This window comes from Vicugna pacos, chromosome 24 (assembly GCF_048564905.1).
Source record: "Vicugna pacos chromosome 24, VicPac4, whole genome shotgun sequence".
Classification (NCBI taxonomy): domain Eukaryota; kingdom Metazoa; phylum Chordata; class Mammalia; order Artiodactyla; family Camelidae; genus Vicugna; species Vicugna pacos.
The window spans coordinates 25,705,219-25,725,631 of NC_133010.1; the positions used below are offsets into that span (position 1 = coordinate 25,705,219).

The 20,413-nt window shown below is 48.4% G+C and overlaps 1 protein-coding gene across 6 annotated transcripts in view; it reads left to right on the forward strand.

The window, feature by feature from the left end:
* The window catches only part of PTPRM (protein tyrosine phosphatase receptor type M), a 643,552-nt gene that overhangs the window by 567,254 nt on the left and 55,885 nt on the right, over positions 1-20,413 (forward strand). For all 6 annotated transcript variants that reach the window (XM_072949242.1, XM_072949243.1, XM_072949238.1 and 3 more), the window contains 2 exons: positions 7,465-7,541; positions 11,324-11,360. In XM_072949242.1, coding sequence (XP_072805343.1) covers positions 7,465-7,541; positions 11,324-11,360 — 114 coding nt within the window. The remainder of the gene's footprint in view (positions 1-7,464; positions 7,542-11,323; positions 11,361-20,413) is intronic.

A 20,413-nucleotide genomic window follows, 5' to 3' on the forward strand; every position in this document is an offset into this window, starting at 1 on the left:
TCAGCTCCAGGTCCCTTATGCTTCTTGCCCTGAACCCGCGTGGCTGGCGGAGCCCCGCAGCGGGCAGCAGCTGGCGGCCAGGCCGGAGCAGGCGTTGGGGAGGGCCGGTGGCCAGCACTTCCTGCCGGCTACCTCGACCCTGCTGCCTCTGGTACCTTGAACCAGCGCGGCACCGGCCCTCAGCACGGTGTAGCCGCAGGAATAGCGAGGCCGTGGTCTGCAGCAGTCAGCTGCAATTAAAATTGATCTGGGGGCTCCCGGCAGAGGGCACATGTTACTTAGTGATTCCAGGTTACCTTAAACATCTCATCAGTATTTAGCAGAAAGGGGGGAGTGGTTAGCGATGAAAGATGACCGGTGACAGACGCCATCCCTGCCACTGCAGTAACACCTAACCACGTCCAAGTCACAGCTGCAGGCGCTTTCCCAGACCCACTGCGTTTAATAGGAAAGTTTTAAAATATTTGCAGCTCTACTATTACTTGATTAAAAGAGCACAAATGACATGTTTTCAGGACTGAGAGTGGAACACAGGAAGCTGCTTTTAATCTCTAGTTACCAAACCTCTACTGTGTGATCTCAGGCCCACGTGCAGGCGCACACACACACACACACGTAGATACATACACACACACACACATACACACACACACACACGTAGATACATACACACACACACACACACACGTAGATACATACACACATACACACATACACACACATACGTATAAATGCACAAGTGTAGACATGCATATACCCATATACATATGAGCACACATGTGTACACATGTGTACGCTTGCATGTGACGCATAAATACACATATATACACACATAGGACACACACATACACACACCTGTGAAACACATAAATACATATATACACACATGCACGTATGTGCGTATACACACATAAATGTGTGCGTGTATACATACACATACATGCATATAAACACAATACATATAGCAACATAAACGCATGCATATACACACACACCATAAATACACACGTGCACACATGCAGACATACGTACGGAAGAGTGCCAGGAGATTCTAACTGTGCAGCAGTAAGCAATGGTTTGTTACGACCAGGTCTTTATGTGCCTGTTTCTTAACCCAGAATGCAATTTTTGCCCTGTTTCATGTAGTAAGGCCTTTCTTGAAAGAAATTAGAGGAATAGCAACAGACCTTTGATGTGGGCTGAGTTTCTCAGAGTGGCAGTCTGTTACCTTTCTTGATGGGGTAGCACCGACTTGTGATAACAATATAAACATTAGTGGGGTTTTAATCATATTCCAGCCATCCGTGGCTAAATGAGTTTCTTTTCGTTTCCAATTATAAAAGCAGTTCATACACATTAAAGAAAATTTGTGCTGTAAAGAAAAGATGAGGAAATTGCCCAGGACCTCACCAACCAAATTCAAATCCTGCTAACATTTTACTTCTATTTCCTTCAAATCTCTGTATTCTATGCCTTGAAGTGGTTGACTTTATTTTTTAAAATAAAAATAGATTTATTGTTTTCTTTCTGATTACTAAAGCAATATAAAGTCTGTAGACAGTTGAAATAGTACATAAATTCATAAATAAGAAAATGAATATTCCTCCAAATTTTACCACCCAGCAAAAGCCACATCCTTTACACTGCCCACCATGCCTTCCCACGTAGACAAATGTGTTCTGTTGTTTCATATAAATAGACTCTTAACACACCTGCTGCTCTGTGACCTGCCCTACAGCACCCTACAGTATGTCACAGAGCACTTCCCAAGTAAAGAAATTAAAGGTACAGGAACCCTTTTTAATGGTTGTTTCAGATCCCATTGTCTGTTAAGATCACTGTTGATCAATCCTCTGCTGATATCATTGAATGGTTGAAACTAGGTGGGGACAGAATAACTTGTGTTTCAGAAAAGTAGCTCTCCTCACGAATTCACTGGAGAGGGAGGACTCTGGAGGCAAAAATAGTTTAGTTCCAGGGAAAAACAATCAGGTCGTGACGTCATGGGCAGTAGAGACAGGAGTGACGGCTCACTCTTACTTAGGACTGACTACGTACCAGACAGTAACTCATGACCGCTACTAACTCCCTTCATCCTCACCGAAAGCCAATAAGGGAGGCACTATTTTTGTTTCCATTTTACAGTGGGAGAAACTGAGGCACAGAGGTTAACTAACTTGTCCAAGGTCGCACAACTGTTAAGTGGTGGAGCTCAGAATCAAACCCAGGGGTTTTTGCTCCAGAGCCTGTGATCCTAACCTCTGGGCTACACTGGACAGAAAGAGGGGTGGGGAAAGAAAAGCTGTGGAGCAGATACCAGGGAATGAAGGCGTGGGAGTTGTTGAGACGTTTTCAGCCTGTTTCCAAACTTTTCCTGTCTCCTCTCTACAACTAGCTGGACTCCTCCTCTCCAAAAAGTGGTTGCCTGGACTTTCTGGTTCTGCTCTGCTCTGCTGGTCCCCAGACAAGCCTCCTGGGCTCATCATGCTTTGACTTGCCAAACTCTAGCAAAGACGTTGCTTTTATCTGTAGAAAAGAGTAAATTTTTTTTAATGGGGACTGTCCTGTGTTCCGGGTATTTGACATGCAGTGTCTCACTTGGTCTCCCCAACACTCCTGTGAAGGTACCATCATCACCCCCGTTGACAGACTCAGATTTTTGTCTAAGCTCACATTTCATGGGGCTGGTAGAGCCTGCATCCAAATCAGTGCCTCGCAGACACCAGAGCCTGGTTATTTTCATGGAATATGTAACGTGAACATGAAATGGCTTTGGAACACACCCATCCTAGGAGAGAAATGGGGCCAGTTTCTAACTCGAGTCGGGTCTTGTCAGACTTACAGTTCTTACAGGCTTTACCGCTTGGCTTTCATGGTTGGTAATGGAGGTCACGTAATCCTCAAATCCCCCTGGATTTCCCAGCTTTTGTACCTGAGCAGTCGAGTTCTCCGAACTGCTTCCTCTTTTCAACCCACTTGGTAGACTCTGGCGCTGAGAAAGGCCCCCTCCCAGCTTGTTGGCCTCCAAAGCTAACTGGGAGGACCGGAGCTCAGCTAGGGGGCAGCTGGCATTTCTACGGATCCTTTGCCTGAGTGACTCCATATTTGCTTCATGCCAGAGATGTCCTCTGGGATCTCCTCGTAGTCATTTGTTAATATTTAGCCTCAAGAGTGCTCCAAGAGAAGGGACTGAGGTTTCCCTGAACGAATGTCTGTACACATTAGTCTTCTGAATTGGCACTGAATTCAAGGCAAACAGGATTTCAAGAAAATATGGTAATGAGCCTCCAGGTGCTGCTTTATTTACCCCCAGAAGTCCATATGTACTGTTTTTATAGCTGTGTGCGTTGAGGGCTTGATTTAAAAGAGGACGCCTGAGAATCCCAGTTTCCACCACTGAGTCATTCTCGGATATCCAAGCAGCAGTTTAGAGTAGACGCTTGTGGACGGATTGTCTCACTTCTTTTGTTTTCATTTCCACTGACTCAGTGTGGGTGAGGGTGCTGCTTCCACTTACGGTTCTGCTGTGTAGGAGGGATGGTTTTCCCATCAGCCTTCCGGAGGGCAGAGCATGAACTTGGCAAATGCTGTCTTACATTCAGGAGGGGCAGCCGTGCCACCACCAGCCTCCCCTCCACGGGCACGGCTAACGCCCTGTGTTCTCCTTCCCCTGGAGGTGGAGGCATCCCTCTGCCAAAGCGTCCCTCTCCCCGCCTCAGGATGCACTGACCCGGCAATGCTCGCGCTTACGTTATCACCGAAGGAGAGGCTGTCTCGTAGACCTCGCTCATAAACACACCTGCGTTACTGATGAATGCGGTTGTCCTTAAGTAGCAGACCACAGAATCACTGCCTTTGCCTCATCACGGAACCAGCCTGTCTGAGGAGATCTACCCAGCAGAGGAGACCCCAGGGGCTCTCAGGCTGCAGGCCCGCGAGGCGGCCTTGCTGCCTTGAAAGTGCTCTTTTCTAGACTATCTGGGGCTTGGGTGGAACACTGAACATGTGTCCTACAAGGAGCGATGGAGAGTGGACTCGTTTTTTTTTTATTTTGGTTACACGCAACAGAAAACTTACCATCGTAACCATTTCTAGGTATACAGTTCAGTGGCGTTAAGTTTATTCACATTGTTGTGCAACCGTCACACCATCCATCTCCAGAACTTTCTCATCTTCCTAAACTGAAACTCTGCTCCCATTAAACAAGCACTGCCTCCTCCCACCATCCCAGCCCTTGACAGCCAGCATCCTGCTCTCTGTCTCTCTGAATTTGACCACTCTGGAGTCTTCATGTAAGTGGGATCATACAGTATTTGCCCTTTTGTGTTTGAGTTATTTCGCTGAGCATAATGTCCTCAAGGCAAACTCTTTTATTTCTAAATACTCTATTTAGAAATAAAAATAAATATTACTAGATCATCATAAAGCGACACTAATAAAGCCACTGACCACATCCACAATAGGACTATTGCCAGCACCCAGAAGAGCCCCTGTGAGCCTCACCTGAACGCACCCTGCCCTTCTTCCGCCGTATTTGTTAGCATCGGGAAGAGTTCATCCGTGATGCTCAGTGCCGCGTGTTAGGCAGGACCGCTGCAGGGGGCAGTGTGGGCTGTGCTGCGAAGGGAGTCCTCACAGTGGGCGTTGTGGCCCTGGTGAAGGATGCTCGTGGGGATGTTCAGAGTGGACCCACGTGGTCTCTGACCACAAGAGGTCATAGTCTGGTAGAATAAACTTTAAAATAAAGAGCCTACATATATAAGGAGAAATAAAAACAATCCAGTCTGCGTAGGAAATGCACTGTACATGTGTCTTACAGGTTTCTTTTTTTAAAAAAGTTCAGCCAAATGAATTTGAAGATTAATTGGCTTTATTCAACATTCAATTCATGAATGGGGCAGCATCCCACTAGCAAGTAGAGAGATATTCTTTATGGGTTTCTGTCTTGAGGGGAGTGGAACAATTAAATTTGGAGAACTAGCAGTGAAGTTAAAAAACAAAAAAACTTTATGGAAGTTACCTGATGGATCGGTGGGAGATGATGGGGACATTCTTTATTTCAAAGGCTCTGTTTACGGGAGATGAGAGTGCAGTCTTGTCAGAGATTGAAGTCCCTAACGAGAACATTACAGAACCACTTGAGAGACCCAGGGGTGGTAAATCATGGGGAATGGGCCATCCTGAGGCCGTCCTCAAGTGTGGAAGAGGAGGGATTCTGACAAGGAGGCACAATCCATCCTGAATAGCCCTGCTTCCAAACATTGGCAGGCTTGAATGCGGCGCCTGCCTTTTACAGAACTGCCCAGGGAAAGTCAGGGAGCACACAGAGTAAACCTGAGCTCCTCCAGAGGAGCTGAGTCAAAGCCCTGTGTGTGCAGAAGAGCCGTGATTCAGTTCTGCGGTAACATCCTTCATCCAAGAAGCTCAGAGGCTTTACCCCAGAAATTGCTCAGAGTTCCATGCCCAAGTGGTCGTGTGTGCACTGACTCCCCCACCATGTGCAAAACCCAGTGCCCTGATGACACGGGCAAACTCCAGGCAGGAGCCTCTGGTTTTCAGCAAAATGGATCCTAGGAAACTGGCTGTAAGAGCAGGTGACCTCAGGGAAAAATTCTGACTGCCTGTGGGTCCATTCCTGGTTTGCTGTCGTCAGTTTGGGCAGCATCTATAAAGATAGTGCAAAGGAAAGCAGGCGTGTCTGTTACACAGCGCGTGGTAATCCTGACAGCTGACGGCATGCGTCACTCACTGTATACCAGGCTTTCTGCTGAGCTCCTTCTGTGTTTTATTTTCATGCTCACCTTAATCCCACGTAGAGGGCAGTGTGAATCCCCGTTTTACAGGTCAGGGAACAACGAAAGCACAAAGGAATGAAGCAGTTTACCCAAAATTACAAACGGGGAGGGAGTCCAATGGGCACACTGGCCCTCGATCCCACAGGCATGACCGCTGCCTGTGGCCCCCCTTCTCATCACCTTCCAGATACACGTCCCGAGCCCCCGCTAACTATAAGGCACAGATGTGAACTCGTATGGCCACCTGTCACGAACTGAAGCAAGAAGTCCCATCAGTGAAGGAAGGGTGGAAAACTTGAGCCAGGTTTCCTTCTACCCACACTGTTGAGAACATACAGAAGTTCATCCACAGAGGGTTGAACTTGAGGGACTGGCCTGAAAGGTTGCCTTTCACCCATGAGCACATGAGGCCAAGGAGCAGGTTGGAGCCCACACTTGGTCCAGTGGTGGTGGGTAAAGCAGTCTGTCACCTGCTGGCCTCCTGGCTCTTGCCTCAAGCTGGGAGTGTCATTTCTCACCACTGACCCAGATGAAAAGTCAACAGTTTAGAGGCAAGACCTTCCACTTCCCAGCATCGTGGCAAGTGGGATTTGCCAAGTGCCCCTCGGGTCCCCTCTCAGCGACCTCAGCGCTCACTCTCAGCGCAGCCGGCCTTTGCCCGCTCCAAATACTGGGCTTGGGTGTGAGCTTCCACTGCGGGGACAGGTTCCACTTCTAGAAAGTACATTCATTTAGGAAAGCAGTGTTTAAATGATTCACTTGAAAAAAAAGGTTCACTTTTTATTCATTTAAAGGTATTTGGGGGGAGTTCTACTGTGACACAGAACTAATACAGGGGTCAGGGTAGACCAGTGAGCAAAACAGGAACTCTGTGCCCTTCTGGGCTTTTAGCACTTTCCTTTTTAAAATACAGATCTTCAGAGAAATCCTTGCGATGTCTCAGCAGCATTTATGGAGACAATTTTTCCATTCAGAGAGATGGTTTAATGTAGCTAATTACCCTGGACGGTACTTGCTGTGTGTGGGTGGCGTGCTTGGCAATTTGTGTTTGCGTTTAATCTTCAGAACAGCCCAACTTGCACACACACTGTCATCCTTTCTCCGGATGCATGACTGAGGCTTGGTGGCGTCCCTGAGTGGCCGGCAGTCACATGGCTGGTGGGGGACAGCCTTGCTCTGCCCGCTGATGCCCTCCATGCAGGGGAGGGCTCTGGGGACTCTGGGCCGATGACTGAGGTTGGAACTGTGTGCACAGCTCCCAGAAGGCGGGGCTGTGGTTTATGACTGTCATTTGTCAAGCTGGCTGTCATAGGCAACCTTCAGGATCTCAGGGCTCCCAGATGATTTAGTGAAGGTGCTAAACTTCCAGTCCAAGAAATAGTTCTGTTGTGATTCACAGGTGAAAGTTTCCAGCCTCTGCCAACGCTTCACGTCTGTAAACGATCAAAGAATAAGTTAATGAGATTTATTGTAGAATGCAAAGAGCTATAAATCCTTCGCAGTCTGAAGAGTGAAAGGATGGGAGGTGTGAAGTATTTAAGTCTTTGTCTCTAAAGCAGCATGCGTGTGGATGCTCCCCTGTGATGTGCGTACAATCTGGGGCTCTGGGCAGCCCAACAGATTGCTTTTGTTAATTTTTTTTTTTTTTTTTTGCCCTTCCCCTTGACAGACGACCATTCCCGCGTGAGGCTGCAGACCATAGAAGGAGACAACAACTCGGACTACATCAATGGGAATTATATCGACGTATGTATTTTGAAACTGTCAGTAAACCTATCTGTTCTGACACATACCATGCCCCCGTGCGTCCGCTCTAAGACTGGCAGACGCACCTTGGTCCAACCCCGGGAGCAAACACGCAAGCCTGGTCCTGTCCACTCAGAACTTCCCGGTGAACACCTGTCAGCCTGCAGGCTGGTGAATTCCCTGAGACAGTCTCTGCCTTCTTTCTGTGGACTAAGAAAATCTTATTTCCATTTTTTGTCAACAACTTGGATTATTTGACACTTAAAAAAATCTGTTTGCCTATTAATAGGACAAAACTCTCTAATTCCTAATTCAATGATTTGCCATCTCTTGTCATCACTAGACTTTCAAGTTGCCTTCAAAGTCGTCTGCAGCTGTTAACCAGGACTTCTGATGCACGCAAGACGTGTCATTAAATATGCAGGCTGCTTAATTATTGAAGCCTGCTTCTTTGTTCATTCGGCATCATGTTAACTGAATGCCTTACATCAGAATAAATTCTTTAGGAGACAGCATGTTTTCACTTGAAAGAATGAATGAAATCAAAAGTAGACTGAAAATCAAGGGAAAGTGGCTGTTACCTCCAAGGCCCAAGTTTACATTAAACAGGTCCCAGCCCCCGAGGCATCCTCTGTGCTTGGACATCACGCTGTTCCTTAATCCGTCAGTACTTCCATGTGCAGGTGTTACTCAGATAAACGGATCCCTTTCTTGTCTTGGTTGAGTATTGCTCAGATACAACTGAAAATACCGGCATCACTATCTCTAGGGGTCATTGGAAAATAACTAAGAATGTTATGCTGAGCGCTCATTGGCAAGTTTGGCATTTTGGGTTATAGATTTGAGGGTGGGGTCTGGGAAGGATTCTTTAAAGTATAATTCGCATCTCGTTCTTCAAACGAAGACCCCTAGACCATACAGTTGAAAACGACCAAAAACACCCAACCCAAGGTAGAATTTTTTTTATTAAAGCGGAGTTTCTTCCTAAGACACATTGCACTTACTCCCTTGCTCAGCAGATGTTTCGTGAGTGCCTCACAGGGGTACTCTGAGGGGCCCAAGGCTGCTGCCTTCTCCCCGAGACCTCACAGCTTCGATGCTGAAGAAGGAGACATCTCCACTGTAACACCCCTTCCCCGGGGAGGTTCCCAGGGAACCCTGTTCACGCCGCGGTCTCAGCTCCAGCAGCCCCTGCTGGGTCCCCAAGCAGAGGGCCGGTGCCCCCCTCACTGCCATCTCCCTGGCCCTGACACACGCCTCAGCTGTTGTGAGCGCTCAGTGAGGGTCTGCTGAGTCACTGACTGAGCTCGTTGCGATCAGATCAGGCTTTGTCGTGGAGGCCACGTGGACTGAGCTGTGAAGAATCGGTGGGTGGAGATGCAGAGGAGGGAGGACGTGAACGTGCTGACAATACCAGGTTCATTCGTTTCCATTTTAACCAGGAGGAGAGTCCACATTCAGTTCCCTTTCCACTTAGTCAGTGAGATTTTGTTGAGCACCTATTCTAGGGCAGTAACAGTTCGAGGTACTGGTGTTATAACTGTGAACAATTCAGACCAAAAACAAAAGACAGACCTCTGACATAATGGATCTGATGGTCTAATCAGGAGAAACAGTAAATGAGATAAGTCTGTTAACTCTGTCTGGGATGTTAGATGATCGGAGGGACTGGGGAGGGAGGAAAGCCCCAACGGAGGAGAAGGAGCCCCAGGCTTGGAGGTGGACTGTGGCTTGGAATAGAGGGGCTGCAGTCAGCTCCACTGAGAAGGTGACCTTTGAGCCAAGAAGGTGGGGGGCTGAGCCAGGTTGACACCTGGGCACTGAGCATCCAGGCTGAGAAGCAGCCCATTGAAAGGCCTCGCTGTGGACCACAAATGGCGAATGTGGAGAAAGACAAGCCAGGAGTGTCTGTGATGTGAAGGAGGTGGAGTCCCAGGTGATGGGACAAGAGAGGTCACAGGCCAGGTAGCGTCCACAGTGCTGAGGAGTTTGGCTCTGACTGTGAGCTGGGCAGTTGTTAGAGGAGTGACAAATGCACAGATGCAGAGGAGTGACAGGGTCTGGAAGCTGAGTGGAGGATGCACTGAAGGTCAGCGGGAGTCGGAGCAAGAGGACCTGAGAGGCGGCCGTGGCAGCCATCGGAGAGGGACACTGGTGGCCTGGCCCAGGCGGGGGCCCTGGAGGGAAAGAGATGTGCAAAGCAACGGCTTCGCTGCCAGATTGGCCGTGGGGTGGGAGGAAGGAGGGGGCCCCGTGCCTTCAGGAGGTTGTGGGGGAGCAGACTCCGCGGGGTGGGCTAGAGGCAACAAGGAGTCGGGTTTAGGCATGTCAGGCTTCAGATGCATGTTAGCATCCAAGTAGAGGTGTGACTAGGCCACTGATGTTGCCTCGGGGTTTCAGGGGAAAGGTGCAGCTGCAGGTGAGAACACAGGGCTCCCTGGTACGCTGGGGGCCTTGACAGCCAGGAGGCTGGATGAGCTCAGCCGGGAAGTGAGTGTGGACGAAGGGGAGCCCAGGAACACGGCATCCGAACATCAGCATCTGGGCGAACGGGAGGAGCAGGCCCAGGACAGAGGAGGAGCCGCGGGGCGGGCAGGAAGAAACTCAGAGAGCGTCCCATCCGGAAGCCAGTGCAGAAAGCATTTCAGGGGCTCAGCTGTGTTCATGCCTCTCAGGTCAAGTAGACGGGGCCTGGGAAGTGGCTGTCGGGTTCAGCAACACAGACGGTGCGGACCATTTCAGTTCAACAGATGGGCCCCCCATCTCCCAGCCCCTCGCTCGGACTGTCATGTACAGTGAATAAGTCAGATGGGGTCTCGCCTCGTGGGGTTTATCAGCTGGCAAGAAATGGGAACCATCTAAATGGTTTTAATGTTGGTCGTGATTCTGTGCTTGAGACCAAGAGCAGGCCAGTTGTATTAAAGAGTGTGTTTACTTTTGTTGTTCGCTGTTGTGGGCTTGTTTTTAAGAGCAGAAAGAATCTCACAGATACGCATCTAAGTGTCTGAGAAGTCGGCCTTTCCGAGTTTACTCTGTTTTCCAGCTGGCTGTGGGCACGGTGTGGTGGGCAATCTCAGGGGACAGCAAGGGAAGGTATCCAGGTCCGTGGTGATATGGTGTGTTACTCGTGTGTAATTTTCTCTGAATTGGCTTTATCTTCCCCAGATATTGATCCTGCAGAGTCCCTCGTTCCCTTTTTCTTTGGTCTCGGTTTTCATCTTACCCCTCTTGTGGGATCAGATAAATGGAAGGGGTCTTGCAGAACTTCTGCCCTCTGAGTCCCTGGCTCCTGCTACAGCATCATGTCGTGGCATTAGTGGTGTTTAAGAATGATGTTTAGTATTACTGTTGACATTAACTGCCTAGACTAATATATCAGAATACACATTAGAGCTTTGTCACATTGCCAATAACAGCCCAAACACAAATGAAATTCTATTGCCCGTTCCCAGGCGGTTTGCACTCTAATAGAAGTCGTGGTCCTGTGATTTCAGGAAGTCTGTAAATTGCTCGTGTTTCGTGCTTATCCGTCATCTCATAGCCTGTGTGTGGTTCCGTTACTCACTGCCCCGCCCCGCCCGGTGCAGGCATCAGAACTGCTGTGTCGGACGCACCCTTGCTTATTAGGAGGAACCAGTGGTGCTGGGTCTGGTCATTTACCGTTCAGGCGACGCAGCTGTTGGTGTGGGTACGCGCGTTCATTTCGGCAAACTTAGTGTGGGACTTGCGTGCTGCTTACTGATTTTTAGGTTTGTCTAATATTCTTTCTCATTTATTTTTAGGGTTATCATCGACCCAATCATTACATTGCGACGCAAGGTAAGTTTATTCGAGCTCTGAAGCCTTTCTCGGTTGTCTGCCCCTTCCCCGTCATTTGGAACCCGGCTCGCCCTCCCTCAGAACACCGTCGCTTGTTGCCATAGCAGCGCTGACTGCAGTTCTAGGCGTCAACACATGCGCCCTTGTTTTCCCGTCACAAGTCCTGGCAGTGTAATCGTATAGTGAGAACTTTATGTTGAGATCATTAGAAGAAGTGTATTCAATTAATTACTGAATTAACCCTGTCTACCTTAGCAATTAATCTGGCATGTGCAAAAATAGATACATAGAAGTTCGCTGAATACTGACTACTCTCAGTGTAAAGACCTGGTTGCTGCAAGGGATGCCGGAGACTCCAGCAAGGACCCCTCTTACATCACTGAAACCTTGTGTGGTGACTGAAAAGAAAAGAAAATGAGTAGACTGATTGCTCCCACTTTAATCTTCTTTTTCAAAATTGATTTAGATATCCTAGTTGCTTTGTTTTTCCACATAAATTTTAGAATGATCTACATCTATAAAACTCTTGCTACAATTTTGGTAAGAACTGCATTAAATTTGAAATCAGTTGGGGAAGAATTGGTGTCTTTACTCTTTTGAGTCTTCTATGCCATGAACATGGTATGTCTCTGTATTTATTTTGATCTTTTATTTCCTTCATCAGCATTGTGAGGATTTCAGCATGTAAGTCTCATACCTGTTTTGTTTGATGTGCATCTAAGTGTTTCTCTTTTTTTGAGAAACTGTATATGATACTGTCTTTTTAATTTTCATGCCCACATGTTTATCACTAGCATATAGAAATACAGTTTGATTTTTGTTGGTGTGTGTTGGCGGGGGACCCTGATGTGAGCAGCACAGACAAAATGTTAGGGAAACTCGGACAAGAAGGAGTTTGCTTTCGGAAGGGATGATCTAAAGACAGCTTCGTTGCCGGGGTGAGGCTGAGAGAACACCTAACTGACGGAAACGTCACAGGCAAAGCTCTGAAAGCAGGAAGTCAGTGTGTCTGGGTGGAAAGCAGTCAGTGGGTCACTTTGGCTAAAGGAAGCCGAAAATCAGAGAAACATGTCGGGGAAGTTCATGGGTGATTTTTGTACGTCTTCCCCACCAACGAGAAGGCAAGTCATCTATGGAGAGCGAGGATCCTGGGCGATTCTGAGGTTTTTGGGAAGAGGCATCATCAGGGCCAAGTTAGTGAGTCAATATGAGGTGAACTGTTTCCAGCGGTGCACTATATCCTAGAAGCAGGAGCAGGGACATCCGCGTGCGACCTGCCAACAGTTAGAGATTGGCAGGGGGATGCCCATGAGGAGTCAAGGCGCAAGGGAATCAAGGAGTCCAAGAAAATCATGGTTAGAAAGTCTAGGCTTGGAGGCAGGGAGGTCAGACGTGTCCGGTGGGCCATGAGGACAGGGAAGGCACTAAAGGATTGAGGCCAAGTTCAGTAAATGAGTCACAAGATAGAAGAGGTGGTCGTGGCCAGAGACCCGAATTCCAGCACCTAGAGCAGCACCCTCCCGGAGAGCTTCCTGCGCTGGTGGAAATCTTCTACGTCTGCGCGGTGCAGTTTGGTACCGCTAGTCATATGCTGGTACTCAGAATGTGCCTACTGCGAATGAGGAGCTGAACTGTAAGTTTTAATGCTGATTTAAATAGCTGTTTGGCTGTTCCCCTCTGGTGGTGCTGGACAGCAGGGCTCTAGGTGTAGCTGAAGTGGAGTAATCCCCACCGCCCCAGCCAGAACCTGGGTGGCATCACGCCACGGTCTTGCGTCGCCACTTACGAGCGCTACATCCGGGTTCAGGTGTGTTTCCTTCTCCAGAATGATGTCGGGAAGGTCTCTTCCAAGGGCACTTTGCAGCCAGAGGAAATGCCGCGTGGACTGCGCCCAGCATGAAACTGGCCTGAATCTGGCTTTCATGAGGAGTTGCTCAGTGCCTGTCTTACATCTGGGACAGGATGAGGATGTGTTTCCAGTCCCCTGAGTCCAACCAGGGGAGCTTCCAAACCGAACTAACCGATGCCTCTAGAAGAGCCGGTTGTTGTTGCTTCGTATCCATACCAGACTTTCAGAGTGTCCCAGGGTAAGGGCCGTAACGGATCTGATCTGATGTATTACATTCGACAATTATTTGAAATTTGCAGTTTTTACGGATTTTATTGGAAGTACATATATTGAAGTTTTTATTGCAAAATATACAAAACACTACCGAGTTCTTGATTAGTAGCCCACATTTTCTGAAAAAGTATGAACATCAAGTTAAATCTTACTTCCATCTTCCCACTGAGGACCTGCAGATTAACGAGACCCCATGGCAAGCGGAAGGAGAGGCTGAAGCCCCCGGCGCCCTGCGTGTGCTTTCTCACCGGCTCCCCTCCTTCTGTTCTCTCTGCCCCTCTCTTCCTGAGGGAGACCACTCTTCGAAGAAAAATACCACTGTGGAAGGCACTTTCTGGCCCCTTCGGAAGTACTTGAATGACACTGACCTGCCCAGCAATCGCGTTTGACAGCCTTCAACTGACCAAATGTTAATGAGCAAATACATTTGCAGGCAGCTGAGAAATGGCAGATGTAATCAGTTGGTAGCAGACACCCAGGTGCCCTTAACGGAGAAGGGTGTCTGCCTGTTCACAGAGGGCGGCCCTTTCCTCACGGCCGGGTGAGCTACAGATTGGACTTCAGAAACTGGCAGTCCGTACATCACTGTTGTTGGTGCAGGACGAGGAGGAAGGAATGAGATTTTTCATCGAACAGTCAGTCTAGACAGTGCGCGTCTTGTTATGAGTAATACATTCAGACCGTGATGTTCAGATTAAAAAGTCAGAATGTCTCTTCTAGTATATGCCACCAGCATAATTTAACAGATGGCCTCGGGTTGCCAGCAATAAGAATTTCCGTCTCTCTGAAGTAATTGGCAGGGACAGGTAAAACCCGCTCATGGATTGCTTTCATTTAAAAAAAAAAAAAAGGAAAAAACACGAACAACTTCATGCACGAAGTCCAACAAAATGGGTGATAAAGACTAACAGGCAGACACAATTTTGAAATCCCTCCGTGGTCTTTTTTTTCTCTCTGTTTTGCACTGATGTGAGTCTTTAAAAATCTGTTCACAGCAGGAACCCCTGAAACTACACAAATGGTCCATTTCCTGACAACCAGTTTTATCCCCAAGAGTTTGAAATACATGTATTTCTACCAAGTCCCTTCGATACAGAGGACATGTTGTGAATTTAGCTCTTCAGCCTCCCCCTACTCCCCACAAGTTTATTGATTTTTTTACCAGTAACTGACTCTGACCTTTGATGGTAATGAAATGTTTCTGTGAATTGGAGGGGCCACGTTCAAGCCAGACCTGTGGGTTTCTTAGTGTGTTCTTCCTGTCTCCCTGGCCTTTCACTGTTTTCCATCCGGCAGCTAATAGACTGATGGCCCAGTGTTCACTTCATCACATCAGCCCAGCCAGCCATGAGCACAGCTGTAACATTCAGGACTTACAGCTGGGTGCACCAGGGATCAAGGAGAGGAGGTCCCATCTGTAACTGCACGTCCATACTCAGAGCCTGGGCATGGATGGGATTCCAGAAGCTGGGCTTGCGGAGAGAGACAGTGTACAGGCGGGTAGGGTCACCCAGAGCTGATCATCATCAATCAGAAGATACCCCACGGAGACCACCACGTGGGCCATGAGCTGGAGCAGCTGCCCACCCATTGGAAGCGCTCCCGCAAGATGATTCGGGAGAGCACCTGCCCGTCACGTGGTGTAGGAACTCGGGCCCTGGGAGGCGTCCCGTTTATTATTGTTTAGGTTTATTTTTCAAACTGACTTCGAGAGTCCTGCTTCAGAGAATTCAGGAAAGACAGTGCGAGGTCGTTGTGGAAGAAGAGGCTGTAAGTCCATGATGGGTACAGCCTGCCCAGCGTCCCATCCCTCTGCCTCACTCCCACGCTCATCTGCGGGCTGGAGGATCCTGCCAGGGGAACGAGCACCCCGAGATCTGGAGGTCCCATCCTAGCCACGTGGGGGCTCCAGCACCTGGCCGGGGCTTCAGAGGAGCTGGAGCTGGGAAGACGGGAGGCAGGTCTGCACCCAGAGGGCGGCCCCCAGCAGAGGGCGCTGGGGCGCCCCGTGGAGGGGGACGGTCTTCGTCTCTGGCGTCTTGAGTCTTCTCGGTTGCCTGTTGAAATGGATCATCTCTCAGGAAAGAGTCACACACAGACACACCGTTCTACATAGACGTTCGGGCATCTTCCGACTTACTAAAATCCAGCCTGAAAAACCAATACACCCCAGATAAAAACCCCTGAATGAGAGGGGCTCTGAACAGAGAACTGACAAGTGACGTGAGGACGCTGATTGAAAGGCTTCAGATGAGGAGTGTTGTTTAATGGAAGGCGGAAAAGCAGGGAGGGAAAGGGGAAGGATGTTTTCACACCACGTGGTGGTGAAAACAACGCTTCAAGAAGTTTAATTAGTATGGGATTATCCTGGAGGGGAAAAACTGGAAACAAAGATAGCAGGGAGTAACCACCAGAAAATCTGGGAGAGAAGTGAGTCATTCAGACAACAGTAATGACAGCCGGGCCGTTGTAGCTTTGGATTATTCAACAATCCAGGTTGCAGACGACTGAAATACGTTTTCTAATTTTAAATATGTTCTGGTCTCAAAACTGTTGATTTGTAAGTGTGTCTCCTTCATTTAATGAAAGGGATAAGTCATTTTCTTTCTGTATGGGTAGTTTGGGTTGGTAGACTTTTCTTTCTGAAACTCAGCATTTTTCTTTGTCCATCCGTTCAGTAAATATGAAGTGCTTTTTATGTACTAGGCTTTGTGCTGTAGCTAATTTAGTGTATTTTCCATCCTCTGGCCGTTTAAGATATTTACTTGTCTTGTTTCACAAATAGAAGACTTGAGGCCCACGGGGAGAAGCAGGGTTGAACAGAGGGGTAACAAACAAGTAGCTGAGTGTGTGCGGGCAGGACGCTGCGGGCACCTCTCTGGTGTCTGGTGGGCCTGGGTAACGTGTGATCCCCGCCGTGCACCTTTTGCGCCGTGTACACTGGCCTTAGGAAACTCGCCCCTGCAAATCACGTGACTCATCTTTTACAAAACAAATGTAGGATGCAGCCACTTCCTTCTAAGTTTCGATGCTTCTCAAAAAGCAAATTTTCTATAATACATTCATATCTGAAAATACTTCTTAACTAAAATTGTCTTGAATGCCCTGAAATGTGACATGGTGCATTTGGAGTCATCCTGCTCCCGTGTGGGCACCCGTTTGGAAGACCCACTGGTCCAGGGCTTCACAAGGGGGCTGCTCGGCAGAGCCAACGCTGATGGTAACAAAGAGACTCCACGTGGCGTGATCAAGTCCGAGCTCAGAACTCCCCATGGCAGGGGAGGGGGTCAACCGACTGAAATTGACACAGTTCAGGAAAAAAGCAATGACAGAGTGGGTGTCAGATCACCTATACTCAAGGAGAGTAAACTGTGTGGGTTTTCACAACCTAGAATTAAAACGGTAACATCTTTCATGCTTGGAGTCTCCAGGTGCTCAGTGTCATGGTTTGGGATGCCAAGCCACACTTGCATAAACACAGGAAAGACAGAAACACTAGATACCGGTTAGTTACTTACCATCTATGGGACAGAACTGCCCTCACCTGGCAAGGACAGCCTGCGTCTCTTCGGCAGACGTCTGCTTCTCGGCCTGACATCCGCTTCTCGGCCTGACATCCGAAGAAGAGCCTCAGAATTCACCCACGGATTCCCGAGGACCTGCCTGCTGGTGGGGTGGCCGGCGGAGCGCGGGCGGGAGGCGACACCCATGAGAAGGCAGGTGCGAGGGAGGGAGGGCAGGAGGGAACAGAGGAACGGATGGGGAGTTGCCATGCACCCAGCACCAGCCGGGCAGCACAATACTCCATCCAGGCGAAAGGACACTCCCTGTTGGCCTAACCAGGTGTCTGCTGGCCTGAGTGGATTTTTATCTCCAATATCTGGGACTCCTTCTTTCTAAGTTAAGGGCCGGTCAGCGCCAGTTCTTGTGGTGACTTTTTCTTGAGGTGTGTCAATAAATCCAGGTACCGTTTTGGGGAGAGTCCATCTTGTCAAAGTCACCTTGTTTCTCTGACTCTGCTCGTGCAGATACAGCCCCCCTCCCATCTCCACCTTGTACGATCAGCCTCGTTTGTCCATAACCATAATCTGCTAATCATCTGAAAAAGAGGAGCCCAGAAAAACGTCCTCCAGAGACTCTGAGCTAAGAACAAGCTTCTACATGCAGGTGACACAAGTATGGGGCCTGAAGGTTAACAGCGGGATTACCTCCAGGTCCTCAGCTGCTGGGAAACAGTGGAAACTGTGCTGCACTGACTGCCTCCTGTTCACTATCTTCCTTCTACGTTTCGTCCAATACTCTGCATGGTGTGGACATTTTCATAAGGATTTTAGAAAGATAAATACGGTGTGTATTTTTCCAGGTCAGATTCCACAGCAGGCCTCTGAAGAGGTAAATACTGGTGCTCAGAACAGGACACTGCTTCCTGGCAAGTCGTTCTCGAGGCAGAGACTTGCCAGAGGGTCACTGCAAGTTCTGCACGCTCTACAGAGAGCTTTTGTCTCCTGTGTTCTGGTCTCCAGATGGAGATAAACACTTGAATTTTTTTCTCAGTAGAATTGAAAGAAAAAGATTTTTTTAAATCACAAGCTAAGCTTTCAGTAAACAGCCTTTGTTTTTATTCCTCCAAGCACCAGGGTGGCGGGCACCTCAAGTTCAAATTCTACATCACTCGCCATTGTTCTTGCCAGCAGAGTTGTTCCCACGTTGTCAGTGGGTTGTGGGTTATGTTTGGATTCACTGCTCCTGTCCTGTTTGAGGTTGATTTAAAAGTACTGCCCCGTAGAGTGGAGGATTCTCTAGTGTCCAGACTTCCACAGGGAGGCTTTGAGGAAGAGCGATTTGTACCCAAGCAGACGGTGACCTACCTGAGGACATCTAAGTATTCCCAACACCCAGGGCCAAGCTCTCTGTGCAGGGCCTGCCTGCATCTCACTCTCCATCTGCAGTTTTCCAAGGGAAAATGAAGAATTGCAATAAACAGCTGACCCACAAACTTCCTTTCAAACAATAGTTTTTCTTCCCCAGATTAATTTCAGAAGCTACTGGCCAATTAGCTGATAGGTCAGATCACAGACATCGCTCATCCCTGTGCCCTTAATAAACTTGCTCATGAGTCCTGAGAACGTTTAAAGACAGTTTGCAAATTAAAAGATGAAACCAAAATTAAATCGCGTTAGGTGGCATCCACCCCTGTTGTCAGAGATGCTACGGCAGAACCGTATCCCCCGAGTAATGGAACCTAAGTGAATACAGAGTGACTTGAAAACAGATGATTTCCCACTGCTGAGCAGGTGCTGGGTCCTTGAGTGCCCTGCAACAAATGCTTTTTAAGTCTTTAAGAAGAATTTAGATGAACTTATTTACAAAAGAGAAACAGACTCACAGATGTAGAGAACGAGCTTATGGTTACCAGGAGGAAAAGGGGGTGGGAGGGATAAACTGGGAGCTCGAGATGTGCCGATACTAACTACTATATATAAAATAGATAAACAACAGATTTCTTCTGTACAGCACAGGGAACTATATTCAGCATCTTGCAGTAACCTGTAAGGAAAAAGAATATGAAAACAAATACATGTATATATGTATGACTGAATCACTATGCTGTGCGCCAGAAATTGACACAACATTGTAAACTGACTATACTTCAGTTAAAAAGAGGAATTTGGAAGTGTTCCTCATTAGAAGTCAAAAAATTGTAGGATCTTTTGGAGCTGGGAGAAACTTTAAAAGTCTTCAAGTCCAGCTCCCTCATGATAGAATTCAAACAGTTGAAACTTACAGTGCAGGTTGGTTTAAGTGACTTTCATCCGCATCCGTTCAGATGAGCCCCGTGTGCAGAAGGACTTGTGAACCGTATGGATGGACGTGTGTGTTTTAATGGGGTCTGTGCAGTGTTCAACTTAGGAGGAACGTCGTGGGTTTCATTCCTTTCAGGCCTCTTTCATCAAAAATCGCACAAACATTTCTGTGCCCCGACCAACTGTCGGCTAAGTACAAGGTCAGGAACACAGCGTGACTTAGGAATGACGCAGTGGGCCGTGTGTATAAAGGGCCAGCTAGTACCAGTCTGTGATTTCGCTGCAACGTCAGACGTGGGCCATGCTCAGGCTGTAACCCTAAACTGCTGAGCAGGTGGAGAAGTGAGGCCTGATTCAGCCCAAAACCATTCTTTCTGAGTCCCGGGACCACGGTCCTTTACCCCCGTGGACTCCATGGTTTTGGACAAGTTTATCAAGGCAGCCGACTTGAGGTAGTGTCGGCCAGGGCAAGTTCTTTTTCTTGCCTTCTCTCTCAAAAGGATGCTTCTGGAGATTTCTCACTGCTGTTGAAAACCCGAGACTGCCTGCACTGAGCTATGTCTAGGGAGTTAGCTTACCCCTGTTTTATTCTTTTGTAAGATGCATTCTCTTTTTCCTTAAATCAAAGCGGATCCCACTTGTGTCGTGGGAAAAAAAGCTTAATTAAAGAAGAGAGAGGCTAATGGAAGCTCTTGTCCCTCTGGCAGTGTCCCCAAGCGGGTGGCTGGAGGCTTTCTCCTTGCGTTGCTTTTCCTTGACAGAAGGCGGGCAGGTCCTTGGGGTCACCCTCCCCTCCGTGCTGAAGGCTGCCATTCTTCTGTTTCTCCTTGATTGCCTTCTCTCTGTGCATCCGCTTTGCAGTGTGAACAAGTCCACAGGAAGAGTTCATAAGGGTTCTCTTTGGAGACAGGCCTGATGAATGCTCTGTGACTCCGCCAGCAGGAGGCTCTTGTGCTGTGAACATCTGTCACGTTCCTCCCTCGCGGGGCTGCAGACACTCCTCTGTCTGCCTCTTCTCAACTCTTCGTGCACTGGTTCCATCCAGCCTGTCCCGGGGATCGGGGCCCCTGGGAGTGTGTCTCTCTCTCTGCACCTAAGAGCCACTCTCCGCCGACCGCCCTCCCTTC